This window comes from Protomyctophum parallelum (genome assembly GCF_964188405.1).
Source record: "Protomyctophum parallelum genome assembly, chromosome: 19".
NCBI lineage: Eukaryota > Metazoa > Chordata > Actinopteri > Myctophiformes > Myctophidae > Protomyctophum > Protomyctophum parallelum.
In genome coordinates this window covers 3,420,333-3,437,407 of record NC_139717.1, presented here as the reverse complement: position 1 = coordinate 3,437,407, position 17,075 = coordinate 3,420,333, and the positions used below count along the sequence as shown (strand labels likewise).

The 17,075-nt window shown below is 42.2% G+C and overlaps 1 protein-coding gene across 1 annotated transcript; it reads right to left on the bottom strand.

The window, feature by feature from the left end:
- Positions 1 to 733: 733 nt before the first annotated feature.
- nme6 (NME/NM23 nucleoside diphosphate kinase 6) lies at positions 734 to 13,405 on the bottom strand. The gene is made up of 6 exons (XM_083791042.1): positions 13,148 to 13,405; positions 12,797 to 12,892; positions 9,229 to 9,331; positions 7,046 to 7,085; positions 5,295 to 5,455; positions 734 to 1,757 (listed from the first exon to the last, which is right to left on the bottom strand). Exons 2-6 carry the CDS (start codon positions 12,887 to 12,889, stop codon positions 1,606 to 1,608), a joined length of 549 nt encoding a protein of 182 aa, XP_083647168.1. The 5' UTR covers positions 12,890 to 12,892; positions 13,148 to 13,405; the 3' UTR covers positions 734 to 1,605.
- Positions 13,406 to 17,075: the final 3,670 nt, after the last annotated feature.

Sequence of the window (17,075 nt, the reverse complement as noted above, 5' to 3'; positions counted from 1 at the left end):
GAGTACACTTAAATCAGTCCCAAGATTACCTCCATGTGGTCCCGGGACCGGTTGGGTGATCCGCTCCCGGGAACGGTACGCAGCGTTCACACTACCAGTACCAGTCCACAACATGTGCCAAGAGGTCCCGAGTGCGCACCCGGGACCATAGTGTGAATCTGCCCTTAGAAACATAGCAAGGACCACAAGTCCTCGCTATACTAGTCAGTGTGTTTTATACTTGATGCAGTATGTTTGTCTGCCTGCTGTCACAGCAGTTATTTTAAATTGAAAGATGATTTAATTGTGATGTTTATATAGTACTTTATGTGAAAACAATACTACAATCACAGAAGAAAATGCTCATTCCATTCCTGAAACCAGGCAGCTTCTTTCAACATCCCAGAAAGACAACCCTCGCTCATTCAAATGTCTTAACTGGTCTTTAATCTCAAGCATTTGAGCTTTTGGAGAGATTTTCAACATGATAAAATCCTATTAATTTAAAGCTGCAATCTGCCAGTTTCATGTCTTATCTATAAAACGGTAATTTTGGTCATACATTTTTCTATAAAAGAAAAAATCTGCTGCCAATGCCTCAGATGAAAAGAAAAAAAGCATAATTGACTTTGTGCAAAGCCTACAGCTTGTGTTATTTATTAGAAATGGTCATGTGTGCATTATATAAACTTTTCTTTGTCATAACTACCAGCAGTTTAAATGTATTATATCTTTATTCTTTACAGTACATAACACAATTATTACGGACAATGAACATGACAGAAAAGCTCTCCAGTCTCGTGTTTTTAAGCCACTTCACAGAAGCAGAATAAGTTCATAATTATAGATAAATGAAATGTGAACGGAAAATAAATGTGGTGCAACGATTATCTTAAAAAATTATCACTATTGTTAATATTTCAGTAGAGTGCATACCTCCATTAACCCATTCTGAACGGGAACCCATTTTGGTGTTAGCATCATGTTATGCTTTAGCTATTGAAAAATAGCAGATCTACAAGCTCATATCGCGCCACCGAGTGGCGCGATACGAGCTTGTAGGTCTGCTATTTTTGAAAAATCGAAGAACGAATGACATTTTTTTAGAATCTGATCTCAGGTCAGAATGGGTTCATCAGACCAGTGTGTGTCCAGTGGAAACCTCGTATGAATCTGATCTCAGGTCAGAATGGGTTAATGCTGTATGTAATTGTCAAGATATGCCATTTTCCTCTGCGATACGACTGACTATATCATTTTGACTTTTGAACCGTTTGACTTCAGTCGGGCTGACTGCTTATCATTCCCACCAAGTCTAGCCATCCACTCGAGTTATTTTACGAACAGTGAGACGAATGGCATGAAGCCAACCAACTCCATTTAGTGCAGCATCATCTTTACTCATACTGTAGTGTACTGTACTGTATGTGACACCGACTGTGGGGAATATGGCACAAAAATGGCCTAATTTATGCTCCCGTCTTTTGACACATCTCGCAATGAAAACAGTCGAGCTTCCAGCCCGCGGCGCGTTGCTGGGCTTAGTTGTAGATGGGGCTATTTTCGGTGCATTCAAATATAAACCAGGCTTTACAGCTGGAGACATATTCTTTGCCCCGCGTGGAGTCAGCTTTCCGTCGGAAGTATGTGGATCTGTCTTTGTCGGTCGTATTTCATCTCTCCATTTCGGAACGATGGCTCTTCCTTCTCCATCCACTCCTTCACGCAGAAGTCCGGGAAGAAGAAGTTGATCTCTCTGTGTGCTGACTCGATGGAATCTGGGGAGGGTAATGGACAATTAAAGAAGAAGAAGTTGATCTCTCTGTGTGCTGACTCGTTGGAATCTGGGGAGGGTAATGGACAATTAAATAAGAAGAAGTTGATCTCTCTCTGTGCTGACTCGTTGGAATCTGGGGAGGGTAATGGACAATTTAAATAAGAAGAAGTTGATCTCTCTGTGTGCTGACTCAATGGAATCTGGGGAGGGTAATGGACAATTAAAGAAGAAGAAGTTGATCTCTCTGTGTGCTGACTCAATGGAATCTGGGGAGGGTAATGGAAATATCCAATTAATGGAAATATTGGTAACAAGGTCTTCATCAGGGCAAGAATGAAGACCTTGTTCTTGTTGGTCCAAACATGTTGGCAGTTGAGCTTTTTAATTTAATAAAAGGCGTTCCTCGTTTTTAACTTTGAGTGTCCGGATCCTCTCTTTTTTTATCTCTCTTGATCCCGTGTTTGATCCGTGTGAGCGACCTTTTTTTTATCATTATCACGATTTGCTATCTCTGTTGAGCACCTCAGGGTTAGTTCCTCCTTTTCTAAGTAGCTGGGCTCGTCGTCGTATTTTGACTCCCTGCTCTTCTATTGAGATGTTCACCTGGTGTCAAAGGTCACACCTCACCTAGACAGGATCTGACAAAGACTTTTGACCCGATGGTCAGGATTAGATTTTCTGAAAAAGCTATGTTTCTATGCCAGTGGTTCTTTGATTTTTTCAAAAATAGCAGACCTACAAGCTCGTAGCGCGCCACTCGGTGGCGCGCTATGAGCTTGTAGATCTGCTATTTTTCAATAGCTAAAGCATAACATGATGCCAACACCAAAATGGGTTAAAGACTTCTAAATACACCTATCACGTTATAGAGGGTATAACATCATCATACCCGGAGGTTTTGCAGGAACGCCAACTGAGTGGCAAAACAATACTTTCTGGCCTCGACAGCCCCATATATACATCCACACAGAAAAGTCTGTTTGCATTAAACGACATTAAATGACGTTAACCTCACTTTAAGCCACTCGATTTGCCATTCATTTTATGCATGCGCATACCCCTCTTTTATATACAGTAGATTGGCCTCTTTGTTTTAACCCTCTAACACCCGCATTAATTTCTACTTGCAAAAAATAGATTTCAACCTTACTACTACTTTGTACTACTAGGACTAAGACTAAAAAATATGTTAAAAAAAAAAAGAAAAAAAGAAGTTTGATGGAAAATTTATAATAATTATATAATAATATAATAAATTAATAATTTACATTTTGGGGATATCTTTCACAATAATGAATAAAACATGTTCTAGACATTCTAATGATCACAAAAAAAACATATATTACAATTATTTTACCTACTTTTATTAAGGTCAAAAGTCTTAGGTTAAAAAAAATTCAAAATCGCACAGAGTCCAGACATTTTTTATTTGTGTGAATTTCAGCCTCTGTTTAGGTAGGGTATTTATATGCAAATATCATGACCAATGGCATTGAAATGGCATTGCAATGAACATCACTGATGACGTTTAGGTGAAAAAAGAACAGAAAAAAATGTATAATAATTTAGTAATTAACCCATTCTGACCGGGCACCCATTTTGGTGTCAGCATCATGTTATGCTTTAGCTATTGAAAAATAGCAGATCTACAAGCTCATATCGCGCCACCGAGTGGCGCGATACGAGCTTGTAGGTCTGCTATTTTTGAAAAATCGAAGAGCGACTGACATTTTTAGAATCTGATCTCAGGTCAGAATGGGTTCATCAGGACCAGTGTGTGTCCGGCGGAAACCTCGTATGAATCTGATCTCAGGTCAGAATGGGTTAAATTAAATAATTTTTGTATTCCATACAGTACCTGAGCCATGCATAGTGTTTCTGGTGTCCGTTAACCCGTACTGACCCCGGAGCGTGTCCGGGGACGTATATTTACCTGAGCCATGCATAGTGTTTCTGGTGTCCGTTAACCCGTACTGACCCCGGAGCGTGTCCGGGGACGTATATTTACCTGAGCCATGCATAGTGTTTCTGGTGTCCGTTAACCCGTACTGACCCCGGAGCGTGTCCGGGGACGTATATTTACCTGAGCCATGCATAGTGTTTCTGGTGTCCGTTAACCCGTACTGACCCCGGAGCGTGTCCGGGGACGTATATTTACCTGAGCCATGCATAGTGTTTCTGGTGTCCGTTAACCCGTACTGACCCCGGAGCGTGTCCGGGGACGTATATTTACCTGAGCCATGCATAGTGTTTCTGGTGTCCGTTAACCCGTACTGACCCCGGAGCGTGTCCGGGGACGTATATTTAGTATTCCATACAGTACCTGAGCCATGCATAGTGTTTCTGGTGTCCGTTAACCCGTACTGACCCCGGAGCGTGTCCGGGGACGTATATTTAGTATTCCATACAGTACCTGAGCCATGCATAGTGTTTCTGGTGTCCGTTAATCCGTACTGACCCCGGAGCGTGTCCGGGGACGTATATTTACCTGAGCCATGCATAGTGTTTCTGGTGTCCGTTAATCCGTACTGACCCCGGAGCGTGTCCGGGGACGTATATTTACCTGAGCCATGCATAGTGTTTCTGGTGTCCGTTAACCCGTACTGACCCCGGAGCGTGTCCGGGGACGTATATTTACCTGAGCCATGCATAGTGTTTCTGGTGTCCGTTAACCCGTACTGACCCCGGAGCGTGTCCGGGGACGTATATTTACCTGAGCCATGCATAGTGTTTCTGGTGTCCGTTAACCCGTACTGACCCCGGAGCGTGTCCGGGGACGTATATTTACCTGAGCCATGCATAGTGTTTCTGGTGTCCGTTAATCCGTACTGACCCCGGAGCGTGTCCGGGGACGTATATTTACCTGAGCCATGCATAGTGTTTCTGGTGTCCGTTAACCCGTACTGACCCCGGAGCGTGTCCGGGGACGTATATTTACCTGAGCCATGCATAGTGTTTCTGGTGTCCGTTAACCCGTACTGACCCCGGAGCGTGTCCGGGGACGTATATTTACCTGAGCCATGCATAGTGTTTCTGGTGTCCGTTAACCCGTACTGACCCCGGAGCGTGTCCGGGGACGTATATTTACCTGAGCCATGCATAGTGTTTCTGGTGTCCGTTAACCCGTACTGACCCCGGAGCGTGTCCGGGGACGTATATTTACCTGAGCCATGCATAGTGTTTCTGGTGTCCGTTAACCCGTACTGACCCCGGAGCGTGTCCGGGGACGTATATTTACCTGAGCCATGCATAGTGTTTCTGGTGTCCGTTAATCCGTACTGACCCCGGAGCGTGTCCGGGGACGTATATTTACCTGAGCCATGCATAGTGTTTCTGGTGTCCGTTAACCCGTACTGACCCCGGAGCGTGTCCGGGGACGTATATTTACCTGAGCCATGCATAGTGTTTCTGGTGTCCGTTAACCCGTACTGACCCCGGAGCGTGTCCGGGGACGTATATTTACCTGAGCCATGCATAGTGTTTCTGGTGTCCGTTAATCCGTACTGACCCCGGAGCGTGTCCGGGGACGTATATTTACCTGAGCCATGCATAGTGTTTCTGGTGTCCGTTAACCCGTACTGAGCCCGGAGCGTGTCCGGGGACGTATATTTAGCCTGGAACACTTTGGTCGGCCCCATTAGTTCTCTCCAGTGGTTTACGGCGTCCCGCCTGGCCAGGACGTATGCACGCATCGGCCCACTGGGGGAAAGCACAACACAGTCATTAACCCATTCTGACCTGAGATCAGATTCATACCAGGTTTCCACTGGACACACACACTGGTCTGATTATAACCCATTCAGACCTGAGATCAGATTTTTTTTTAAAGTCAGTCGTTATTTGATTTTTCTAAAATAGCAGACCTACAAGCTCGTAGCGCGCCACTCGGTGGCGCGCTATGAGCTTGTAGATCTGCTATTTTTCAATAGCTAAAGCATGACATGATGCCGACACCAAAATGGGTTAATGGACCATTTTACTAACTGAGGATTTTGTGCATTTTGTTCATGACCGAATGGAATAATTTGATTTAACAAGGGATTTGTACACAATCTATTACATCAAGACTTTGTATGGATTTGTATAAGATTATGCTAAACCATACAGAAGGGCCGGGGGGCTGACATATGATATATTGGCTGACATAATTCAGTTCATGAAGGAAGGCGCTATGAGTCGCTAATTATAATAAGTTAATAACCAGGGGAAGATTTCTGTGGCTTCACCACAAACTAAATGATAATGTGATTGCAGGAACCTTTAGCAATTACAACAGTGAGAGTGATCTGCATTTAAAAGCTATAAAGGCTACATATTGTCCTCTCAGGCAATAGGCCCAGGACTTCAGTGCTAATCAAGGAAGTCTCTTGATGACTGAAACCCATCATGTAACTGATGTTTCAGAACCTGGGTTAGAATTGATTTATTGGGGACTTCCTAAGCATGAAATAGGATCCCTGTCCATTGAGGTACCGGTATACCTTCATGTGTCAGTTCAGTGTGCTATGTAATAAGGTCTGATTTAATTTTCTTTTGCTCAGCGAAAAATACAAAGCTAAAGGGCATAAAAGCAACAGCACTTGCACAGACGCACTTTAACGCACACCGGCTGTGGTTAGGAATGTATTCAGTATTTTAGCTGTGACGTGAGCGCCCCCTCCTGAGATACTTCCGGGTCCTACTTTTGTGTCGCTTTTGTGTCCCCATGGAGTTATACTGTGACGCTCCGTCGGACTAAATCTGAGACGAAAACAACCACGAAAGTCTAATTTTACCGCTTTCCTCGCAACAACAAAGCTGCGCTGCTCTCCCAAATCTGACAGTGACAGGCCGTCTGTACCACATGGAATACTATCGCCATTTTATTTTATTGTGTCAAATAAATCCTCATAATGCAAACTAGATTCAACATACTCAAGCCTGCACACATTCTAAATATACCCCAGAAATATTTTACCGATCAAATGGACTGTTGCCACCTTCAATAATAATGATAATAATAGTCTTTATTGTCTCCACATCATATATTTTTGTTGTCATGGACACTTGTACAAAACATTAATAATTCCACTCGAGTTGGAAGCATTAAGACCCATTTTAAACCTCTATGGCTTCCTTTCTGAAAAATAACGTCACTGTAAAAAGATTCACGCGTTTAGATATTCAATTTACAATGAGATGCGGACGGGAGCTGGTGCCACTTGGACCCGGACGTAACGCAGCGCTACAACATGACGTCGGACTTAAATACTGAATGGCCTATACCAGTCTACTTGAAACAAAGCTTACCTTGACATGAACTCTACAAGTCTTTGAAAGAAGAATCGCCCTAAACAGCAAAACAAGGACAAAGCATTTTATGTTTCGCATTAATAAAGTAGGTCTATGACAAAAGCAAACAAGAAATGGCAAGAGACCCAAATTACACCAATTTTAGAAGTGCCAGAGGCCCTGAATACCTGCGAGATAATTCATGTTCTATTAAAGATGCATTTATTTCCAACTTGCTGCTGCAATTCGACGACATGAAATTGCTGTCTGGCTCAGTCAGAGGACAACATCGTAAAAACCGCAACAGAAGCATGAGTTCAAGTCCGTTGCTCTCCCCTTGTCCCCCATATATGGGGACTAGGTTGGTCTCCCCTTGTCCCCCATATATGGGGACTAGGTTGCTCTCCCCTTGTCACCCATATATGGGAACTAGGTTGCTCTCCCCTTGTCACCCATATATGGGGACTAGGTTGCTCTCCCCTTGTCACCCATATATGGGGACTAGGTTGCTCTCCCCTTGTCACCCATATATGGGGACTAGGTTGCTCTCCCCTTGTCACCCATATATGGGGACTAGGTTGCTCTCCCCTTGTCACCCATATATGGGGACTAGGTTGCTCTCCCCTTGTCCCCCATATATGGGGACTAGGTTGCTCTCCCCTTGTCCCCCATATATGGGGACTAGGTTGGTCTCCCCTTGTCACCCATATATGGGGACTAGGTTGGTCTCCCCTTGTCCCCCATATATGGGGACTAGGTTGCTCTCCCCTTGTCCCCCATATATGGGGACTAGGTTGCTCTCCCCTTGTCACCCATATATGGGGACTAGGTTGCTCTCCCCTTGTCACCCATATATGGGGACTAGGTTGCTCTCCCCTTGTCACCCATATATGGGGACTAGGTTGCTCTCCCCTTGTCACCCATATATGGGGACTAGGTTGCTCTCCCCTTGTCACCCATATATGGGGACTAGGTTGCTCTCCCCTTGTCACCCATATATGGGGACTAGGTTGCTCTCCCCTTGTCCCCCATATATGGGGACTAGGTTGCTCTCCCCTTGTCCCCCATATATGGGGACTAGGTTGCTCTCCCCTTGTCACCCATATATGGGGACTGGGGACTAGGTTGCTCTCCCCTTGTCACCCATATATGGGGACTAGGTTGGTCTCCCCTTGTCACCCATATATGGGGACTAGGTTGCTCTCCCCTTGTCACCCATATATGGGGACTAGGTTGGTCTCCCCTTGTCACCCATATATGGGGACTAGGTTGCTCTCCCCTTGTCACCCATATATGGGGACTAGGTTGGTCTCCCCTTGTCACCCATATATGGGGACTAGGTTGCTCTCTCCTTGTCACCCATATATGGGGACTAGGTTGCTCTCCCCTTGTCCCCCATATATGGGGACTAGGTTGCTCTCCCCTTGTCCCCCATATATGGGGACTAGGTTGCTCTCCCCTTGTCCCCCATATATGGGGACTAGGTTGCTCTCCCCTTGTCCCCCATATATGGGGACTAGGTTGCTCTCCCCTTGTCCCCCATATATGGGGACTAGGTTGGTCTCCCCTTGTCCCCCATATATGGGGACTAGGTTGGTGGAGGGTGTGTAGAGCCCAGGATCACATTAGATGATTGACACAGGGGGTGAAAAATTGGTTACAAAATCGTGGGATAAAAAAAAAAATGTTTTAGAAGATGTTCAAGTGGCTTTCAAGCACACCAAGGATAATAAAACGGACACTTTAACCCATTCTGACCTGAGATCAGATTCTAAAAATGTCTATTACATCCTGACAGTTTCATTATTAACCCATTCTGACCTGAGATCAGATTCTAAAAGTGTCTTCAATTTAAAAAAAAATAGCAGACCTACAAGCTCATATCGCGCCACTCGGTGGCGCGATATGAGCTTGTAGATCTGCTATTTTTCAATAGCTAAAGCACGACATGATGCTAACACCAAAATGGGTGCCCGCCCAAAATGGGTTAATAATGAATTAGCTTACAACGACATAATGGTCAGGTGCAGTGAGTATACGCTGGTTTTGGTGTCTACTACACTCAATAAATTAATCGTGCATCCACAAAGGGTTGGTTTGGTCAGGCAGAGTCAGTACAGTGAAGTCAGGCTGCAGTTAATTAATTAAATATTGCCCATTGAAACACCTGGAGAGGTCAAAGAACACCATCTCTTCCACACCTGCATGTTCAGCGTAGAACCTCTCTGAGTCCCGTCTTCTCCACACAACGTCCTTTGATCTAACGATGACAAACTCATTGTCCAGGATCCTCTGGTGAAGAGCCTGAGAGAGAGAGAGAAATAAATTAATAAAAAGGTTAATCATATACTATACTATAATACTCTCCTAGTTAATAAGTAAACTGATTCCATGCCTGTATGTTTGGTTACTATTCTTTTTTTTTAAAGATTTATTTATTGATAATGCAGATTTTTACAACAATGAATTACAGAATCATGATTTATTTTTTATTTTTTAAACAAGACAAGACAAACTTAAAAAAAGAAAAGACAAAAAACAGTAAAAACAAACCCCCCCCACCCCAGAAAGGAAAACTACACAGCTCTCATTACTCTGTAATGTACACAACACCTCTTGACAACAACAACTCGGATAAATACATGAAAATAACAATATAAATAAAAACTCAAACTAAATCAACCCAAAGGAGATATTGAAGGTAGAACCTCAAAGAACCTGCCCCATATTTTTTCAAAAGTAGCAGGCCTTCTTCTTACATTGTACAGTATCTTTTCAGGGGTACAGTATGATGAAAGCTCATTCAGCCAGTGTCTCTGTGAAGGTGATTTTTCAGATTTCCAATTAACCAAGATGATTTTCTTCGCAGCTGCAGCTTGTTGAAATTTGTGTTGATCAATGTAACGTCACCCAGTAACCAAATTCTTGGATCATGTGGTATTTCAACCTCTATGATATCAGAGACCGTAGACAAGATGAACTTCCAATAATCAATTAAAAGTGGGCAGTTCCATAACATATGTAATAGGCAGCCTTCTGTTATCTTACATCTTTATGTTTGGTTACTATTCTGGGAGTGCATTATGTTTGGACAAACTGCACCCAGTGCAGGTTGCTACAGTACAGGAAAATGGAAGCTGTGATGTAATACATGACATGATGATAACAGTGTTGTTTTTGTCGACTAAAACTAAGACGAAAAATGTTCACTGATGAAATCTAAATGGAAACTAAATTAAAACTAAGCTATTATGACTAAAACTAAGACTAAAGGTATTGACAGTTTTCAGTGAACAGCTAAAAACTAGACTAAAATGCTAGGAAGGTGGACTAGTGGACAAGAGATCCAGTATAACCCACCAAAATACATTTTAGTTGACTAAATCAACTGTAGATTTAAAGTCGACTAAAATCGCATGACACTAAAACATTCCAAGTGACTAAAATGTGACTAAAACTAAATGAAAACTATTCAAGAGACTGTGACTAAAACTAAAATCTAAATGTTCTGCCAAAAACAACACTGGGTGATAATAACAGAACACATTCATACCGGGTAGCCCATTTTTAAAACACATTAACTGAACATTCTTATTTTGGTCATGTCAATTTTGACAAAACGTAAAAGCAATTTGCAAAAATAGCATCAGCTATTTGTTGTACAACAACAAAGTATATTAGGACTTAACCCATTCTGAACGGGAACCCATTTTGGTGTTATAGCATCATGTTATGCTTTACCTATTGAAAAATAGCAGATCTACAAGCTCATAGCGCGCCACCGAGTGGCGCGATATGAACTTGTAGGTCTGCTATTTTAGAAAAATCGAAGAATGACTGACATTTTTAGAATCTGATCTCAGGTCAGAATGGGTTAATCAGACCAGTGTGTGTCCAGTGGAAACCTCGTATGAATCTGATCTCAGGTCAGAATGGGTTCATCAGACCAGTGTGTGTGTCCAGTGGAAACCTCGTATGAATCTGATCTCAGGTCAGAATGGGTTAAAAAAATAGCATCAGCTATTTGTTGTACAACAACAAAGTATATTAGGACTTAAACCACTATTTATTCATGACAAACTTCATAAAGGCCTTCATGAAGCTCCAACAAAACGTTAATCCCTTTGAGACCTCAGCGCTGGTGAATGAATCAAGTATAAGCTTCAGTGGCGTGCACAGATAGACACTAGGGGGTGCTAGAGCACCCCCTGCCCCTTTGGCAATGTGCTCTTAAAACAAAAGGGAAAAAAATAAAAGGTTATGTGTAGTGTGTGGACCATGCGGTGACATTGATAAATTCTTGATACAAACGCTTCTACTATATTATTTAGGCCCCCCACAATCTAAAAGCTATGTTTCTATGTCAGTGGTTCTTCGATAACAAAAAGAATAGCAGACCTACAAGCTCGTAGCGCGCCACTCGGTGGCGCGCTATGAGCTTGTAGATCTGCTATTTTTCAATAGCTAAAGCACCACAATGGGTTCCCGCCCCTCTAAATGTCTGTGCACGCCACTGATAAGCTTGATTTATGTTGCTCATTGGTGCAGCCTCTTGTGTTTTCAGATGAACAGATCTATACCCACCACATGGCTGTGGAAGGTTAGTACCTGGAAAATTGTTTCATGGAATTGAAACCCTATTTTACAGTCTGATGATGTCGCTCGGCTAAAAAGGATACCGGAGAACTCGCCAGTTTACCAATAAGTCACCGCAGCGAGAAGTCTTCATCAATGTCCTTCATCGTTATGCTAACATGCGGTCTTCATCAGTGTAGTTTGTGTCAAACCCACAGATGTTAAGAGTTCAATTCCAAAGTGATCAAATTATTTTGTGCAATTAAATGGTCAGCTAGATATAATGATAAAAAGGTGAGTATGTGAATAATACCAATGATAAGTAGGTCCTACCAATTCAGGATATTGTTTACTAATGAATTACATTGTTTCGGTACTATTAGGTGTTTAAACTTTAGCACTCCTATTTCATCTAGGCGAGTTCTTCCGGATACCGGCTAAAATATAGGTGCTAAAATGTTGTGCCAGAAACAGAGAGAGAGAGAGATAGTGTTGCACTGTTGCCTGCTAATGAGAGAGAGAGAGAGAGAGAGAGAGAGAGAGAGAGAGAGAGAGAGAGAGAGAGAGAGAGAGAGAGAGAGAGAGAGAGAGAGGGGAGTTGCACCACTCAGTTCACACAGGTGTGATTTTTTCGTTTGGAAGCATTATGTGCCAATTGGAAACAGGTGGTACGCAGGGCCGTTCAGTGACTTCCAAACTCCAGCACAGAAACATAGTCACCTGCACAGAATGTCTTGACAGAAAGTAGCTCATAACATGTCTAGGGTGGATTTTTATGAAACAGACGCTTTGCAGATCGAAAGAGGATCATTCAAGCCTGCCCTACAGCTTCGATGTTGGTGAGTTTAACGTCCTTTAATACAAGCAGATCGGGAATTCGATATTGCAACTCTAGATTCATCCCATTTTTTTTTTAAGTGTTGCAAATTGTGTTGCAGGCAGCTAGGTATGAGTCTGGCCAAGCCAGGCGAGTTAAAAATAGAAATTGCCCCTAGCTCTGGTCCATATAGCCCTAATGCTTAATTCTGGCAGAATTAAGCATTATTGGCGATATGGACCAGAGCTAGAATTGCCCTATATCAGATGAACAATCTGTCATTGATTTAGGAACAAATTCTGTATCTTCCATGTGTCTGTGTCCTAATCTCAGAAACACACGTGTGCAGAGTAGATTGAGCATTACAACATGCTCACCTGCAACATCAAAGGATGTGCAACTGCATCTGGCTTAACCACCGCCAGGGTGAGCTGCAGAGCCTTGGCAAGGCGAGCCGTTGTTAGCAGCATTGCCTGGATAGAAATAAAACAAGACAACATGAATTGAAAACAAATATATATATATATATGATTACGCAATGTAAACATTAAAAAATAAATAGTGTCGTTATGTTTAATATATCCGAGTGGAGTAGCCAACAACTTGACAAAATTACACAACATTCTGCTGAGAGACAAATGAGCGTGATTGATTGTTGTTTTTAATCAAATATATAGTAGTATCGATATGTTAACGGTCATGTTACATAGTAACGTTTCGTTACACACCTGTTTCAGTTTGACACAATGTTATAATCTGACGCTGCGGTCACTGCATGGTGGTCAGCGTTCTGTCATCAACAGCCATATGATTACAGGAAAAGATATATATAAATAAATATATTATGTAGTATAATACATAAACAGCGCAACTAACTAACTACACGCATCGCATCAAATAGAACTACAAATCCGCGCATGCATTATAAGACAATGAAACGTCATTTATTGATAAAACTGCACGCATATATTTTTGGTACTGCATTTTCATGGTCCGTCCGCTAGTAAAAGATGTCCCCCCCAGAAACTAAACCAGTATGTAATAGTTCCACATGTGGCTGGTCATATCCTCCACTAAACGGTGTCTTAATTACGTTTTGTGGTTGTAATAATGATTATTAGGCTAAAATAAGTCCTTCGTATTATGCTTGGACACAAATATTTTGTATTTCATAACTTTTAGCACTAAAGTAGCCTATAGGCTACATTCTATTTTTGATTGATTGAGTGAGAAATGTAAACAGGACAGTACAGTCAATTTACAATTTAGGCATTTAGCAGACGCTCTTAATCCAGAGCGATTTACATTAAGCAAGAACAAAAGCATGGGAATACATCACATAAAAAGCATTTATCATGAAACATGCGTAAGCTAAGAAAGTAACAGTGGAATATCTATATAATGAAACTATACATATACTATGCTATACATATGTACTATGACGTACTATGACATACAATGCAATTATAGTGCTGTCTACATAACATGCTATAAGTCTGTATCAAATGCTATCTAAGTCTACGGAAGTGCTATCTAAGGGGGTAGGGTAAGTGCTATGGGCCATGATGGATATGAATATTCAAACACAGGATATTACTGAAATAAAGTCCTTGCGGTCTTGTTTCCATTCAAGTCCTGGGTATTCAATTCATAATCATGATAACAAAATGCTATGGTTTTATTTTAAATATACCGGTATTAACATTATGCCAATATATGGCAAGTATATGCAGAATATAGCATATGCTGCATATATATAATATATCAGGTTCATATATGTGCATATATGTGGATAAATAAGGAAATATATCTATATAGCTTATGCAATTTATATTTCCATGTGGGGGGTGCGTCGGCTAGGTTGGTAACAGGTAACGGGGGATGCACGGCCAAAGAGGTTTGGGAACCGCTGATCTAAGGTCAGCACTATTCGCAAAGTGTGCGGCTTTACACGGTGGTGCTCGGCATGGTCGTCTAAGGTCAGACTCATCACTGCAATGCAAGCGTATATAGTGTGTGTGGGCTTAGACAGATGACGTGATCATCTAAGGTCATCACCACATGACGCCAACGTGTAATGATGTGTGGCTTAGATGGTCAAGAGCACGGGATGGATGCCAGTGTGATTTAAAAGGGGGTTCCGGCCGGGGTCGTGAACCCAGATGCTTTGGTTTAGGGGTCAAGGTGTGAAGGAGAAACTATGCACAGCACCGGCATTTCTTTTAACTGCGTTTAAATACCCCAGTGATTGGTATGGGAGGAGTGGTCAGCCTGTGGAGGTGAACGGAACACTGTCTGTCCCCGCCCCTCTCCCTCCCAGTGAGCTGTGGCGTTCCACAAGGTAGCATACTAGGGCCGAACCCACCTCACCCCTGCCCAGTTTGACAGGCTGGATTAGGGTTGACGACAGAGTACAGCTTCTTGCAATGGGTCTGGTCCACAATATTCGATACACCACCAAGATACTCATGTACCTGTCTAAATACTTCCTTAATGTCAACAAAGTCCACACCCACAACACCAGAGGGAGTGCAACAAACCATGTGCAACCCAGATTCGGCACAAACAAGGGACTAAATTCATTTCGCATTTCGCCACCAAAATGTGGAACACCCTACTAACATTAAGACATGCAGTTCCTTCAAAACCGCCCTCACCGCTGCAATTCGAAACTGGCCCCTGTAAAATCTGAATCCCCCCCACCCCTTTTCCCCCTCACTGTATATGTTTATTTTCCCTTTTTACCTCCTCTATGATGATTTCCTGTTTTGACTATATAGTTGTGTACTATATTCGTAAATTCCGTACGTCTCTATTTGTTTTGATGAATTGAAAATGGTGGGCCCTATTGTAAACAAGTGTAATGCTTTATGGTGTCGTCCACTCACAGTTAACGGTTGTTGTATTGAGTTGTACTTAATGAAATGTACTGTAATTCTGCAAAACTGTTAATAAATCAATGAATCAAAATCAATCAATCAATCTGATTGGTGAGTGGTTGGGCACCGTTGGCACGGGGTGGAGTTTTCTTCTGCTTGGTCCTAATTAACCTCCCGAACCTCAGTTGTTCCAACAAATTCAGTAGCCAATGCATGTCAAACTGGGGGTGCTTTCAATTAAAATGGTTGAGAATCACTGCTAAAGAAAGCTGTAACAAAATATCTCCTTTTATGGGTGTCCCTGTCTTCTTGGGGCCACCCTAGTGTGGTGGTTAGCCCATTCTGACCGGGCACCCATTTTGGTGTCAGCATCATGTTATGCTTTAGCTATTGAAAAATAGCAGATCTACAAGCTCATATCGCGCCACCGAGTGGCGCGATACGAGCTTGTAGGTCTGCTATTTTTGAAAAATCGAAGAGCGAGTGACATTTTTAGAATCTGATCTCAGGTCAGAATGGGTTCATCAGACCAGTGTGTGTCCGGCGGAAACCTCGTATGAATCTGATCTCAGGTCAGAATGGGTCAGAGTGGTTCGAGGTTCGAACCCTGCCTGGGGTCGACGTCAGAAAGGGCATGCATGTGGTCGCAATGGCTTCCTAACGCCAAATCAAATGGCTTCGGATCGGAGTCAAGTCTGAAGCCTGTCCTGGATGGGGTCTCTGGACGTCAAAACACATCCAGGGCAGTGTTGTTTTCGTCGACTAAAACTAAGACGAAAAATGTTCGTCGACTACCTTTTTTCACTGACTAAAAATAAATAAAAACTAAATGAAAACGAATCTATGATGACTAAAACTAAGACTAAATATACTGACAATTTCGTCAACAAATAAAAACTAGACTAAAATGTTAGTAAGGAACTAGTGGACAAGAGATCCAGTTATATGCTGGGTTGCATGCTGAAAATAGCAGATCTACAATCTCGCAACGCGTCGCGCTCGAATTGCAGCGCATGCGACGCGTTGCGAGATTGTAGATCTGCTATTTTCAGCATGCAACCAAAGTTTAAAATATGTCATTACAACGACATCAAGGCCTGTCGAAACACATTTTAGTCGACTAAATCAACTGTAGATTTAGTCGACTAAAATCGTATGACATTTAGTCGACTAAAACTAGACTAAACACTAGAACATTCCAGGTGACTAAAATGTGACTAAAACTAAGTGAAAACTATTCAAGAGACTATGACTAAAACTAAAATAGAAATTTTGCTGCCAAAAACATCACTGATCCAGGGGTGTCTCTGGATGTAAAAACACAGCCAGGGGAGTCTCTCTCTCTTTTCAAATGGGGCTCTGCAGGCTAATAAGGCCCCATTTTCACTGGCAGCCACTGCTGGATACCCTACCCCACAAATTGCATAATTAAAGGTGTAGTGAAATGAAAAAGACGTTTTTCACACTTTTAGACCATATCCGTGGTCATCATATGGGCATACCTAACAATGGATGCCAAAAAAATGTGAAAATTCTCATTTCTGTGTGTTTTTATATCAAAGGTCCATAAAAACGATTGTATTATTTATTTATTAAAACGAAAACGTGCTGCGTGATGACGTGTAGAGATACACATCGATCACCCGTTTAATTTCCCATATTTGCTTGTCCATCCAGCACAGCTGCTACTGATTACCATTCAATATAACATCCAGACAGTGTATTACTCGGTTTCAACTTAATCATCACGCTAAAATATGTATCCGAAAACATTACA

Bases quoted from the DNA above. Each gene is read 5' to 3' on its own strand.
- nme6 (XM_083791042.1), bottom strand. From the start codon at position 12,889: ATGCTGCTAACAACGGCTCGCCTTGCCAAGGCTCTGCAGCTCACCCTG. The intron at 7,086-9,228 runs GTGTGGAAGAGA...TTTGCTGTTTAG, and splicing joins GTTCTACGCTGAACATGCAG to GGCGATTCTTCTTTCAAAGA. The intron at 1,758-5,294 runs GTAAATATACGT...TACCCTCCCCAG, and splicing joins AAACACTATGCATGGCTCAG to ATTCCATCGAGTCAGCACAC.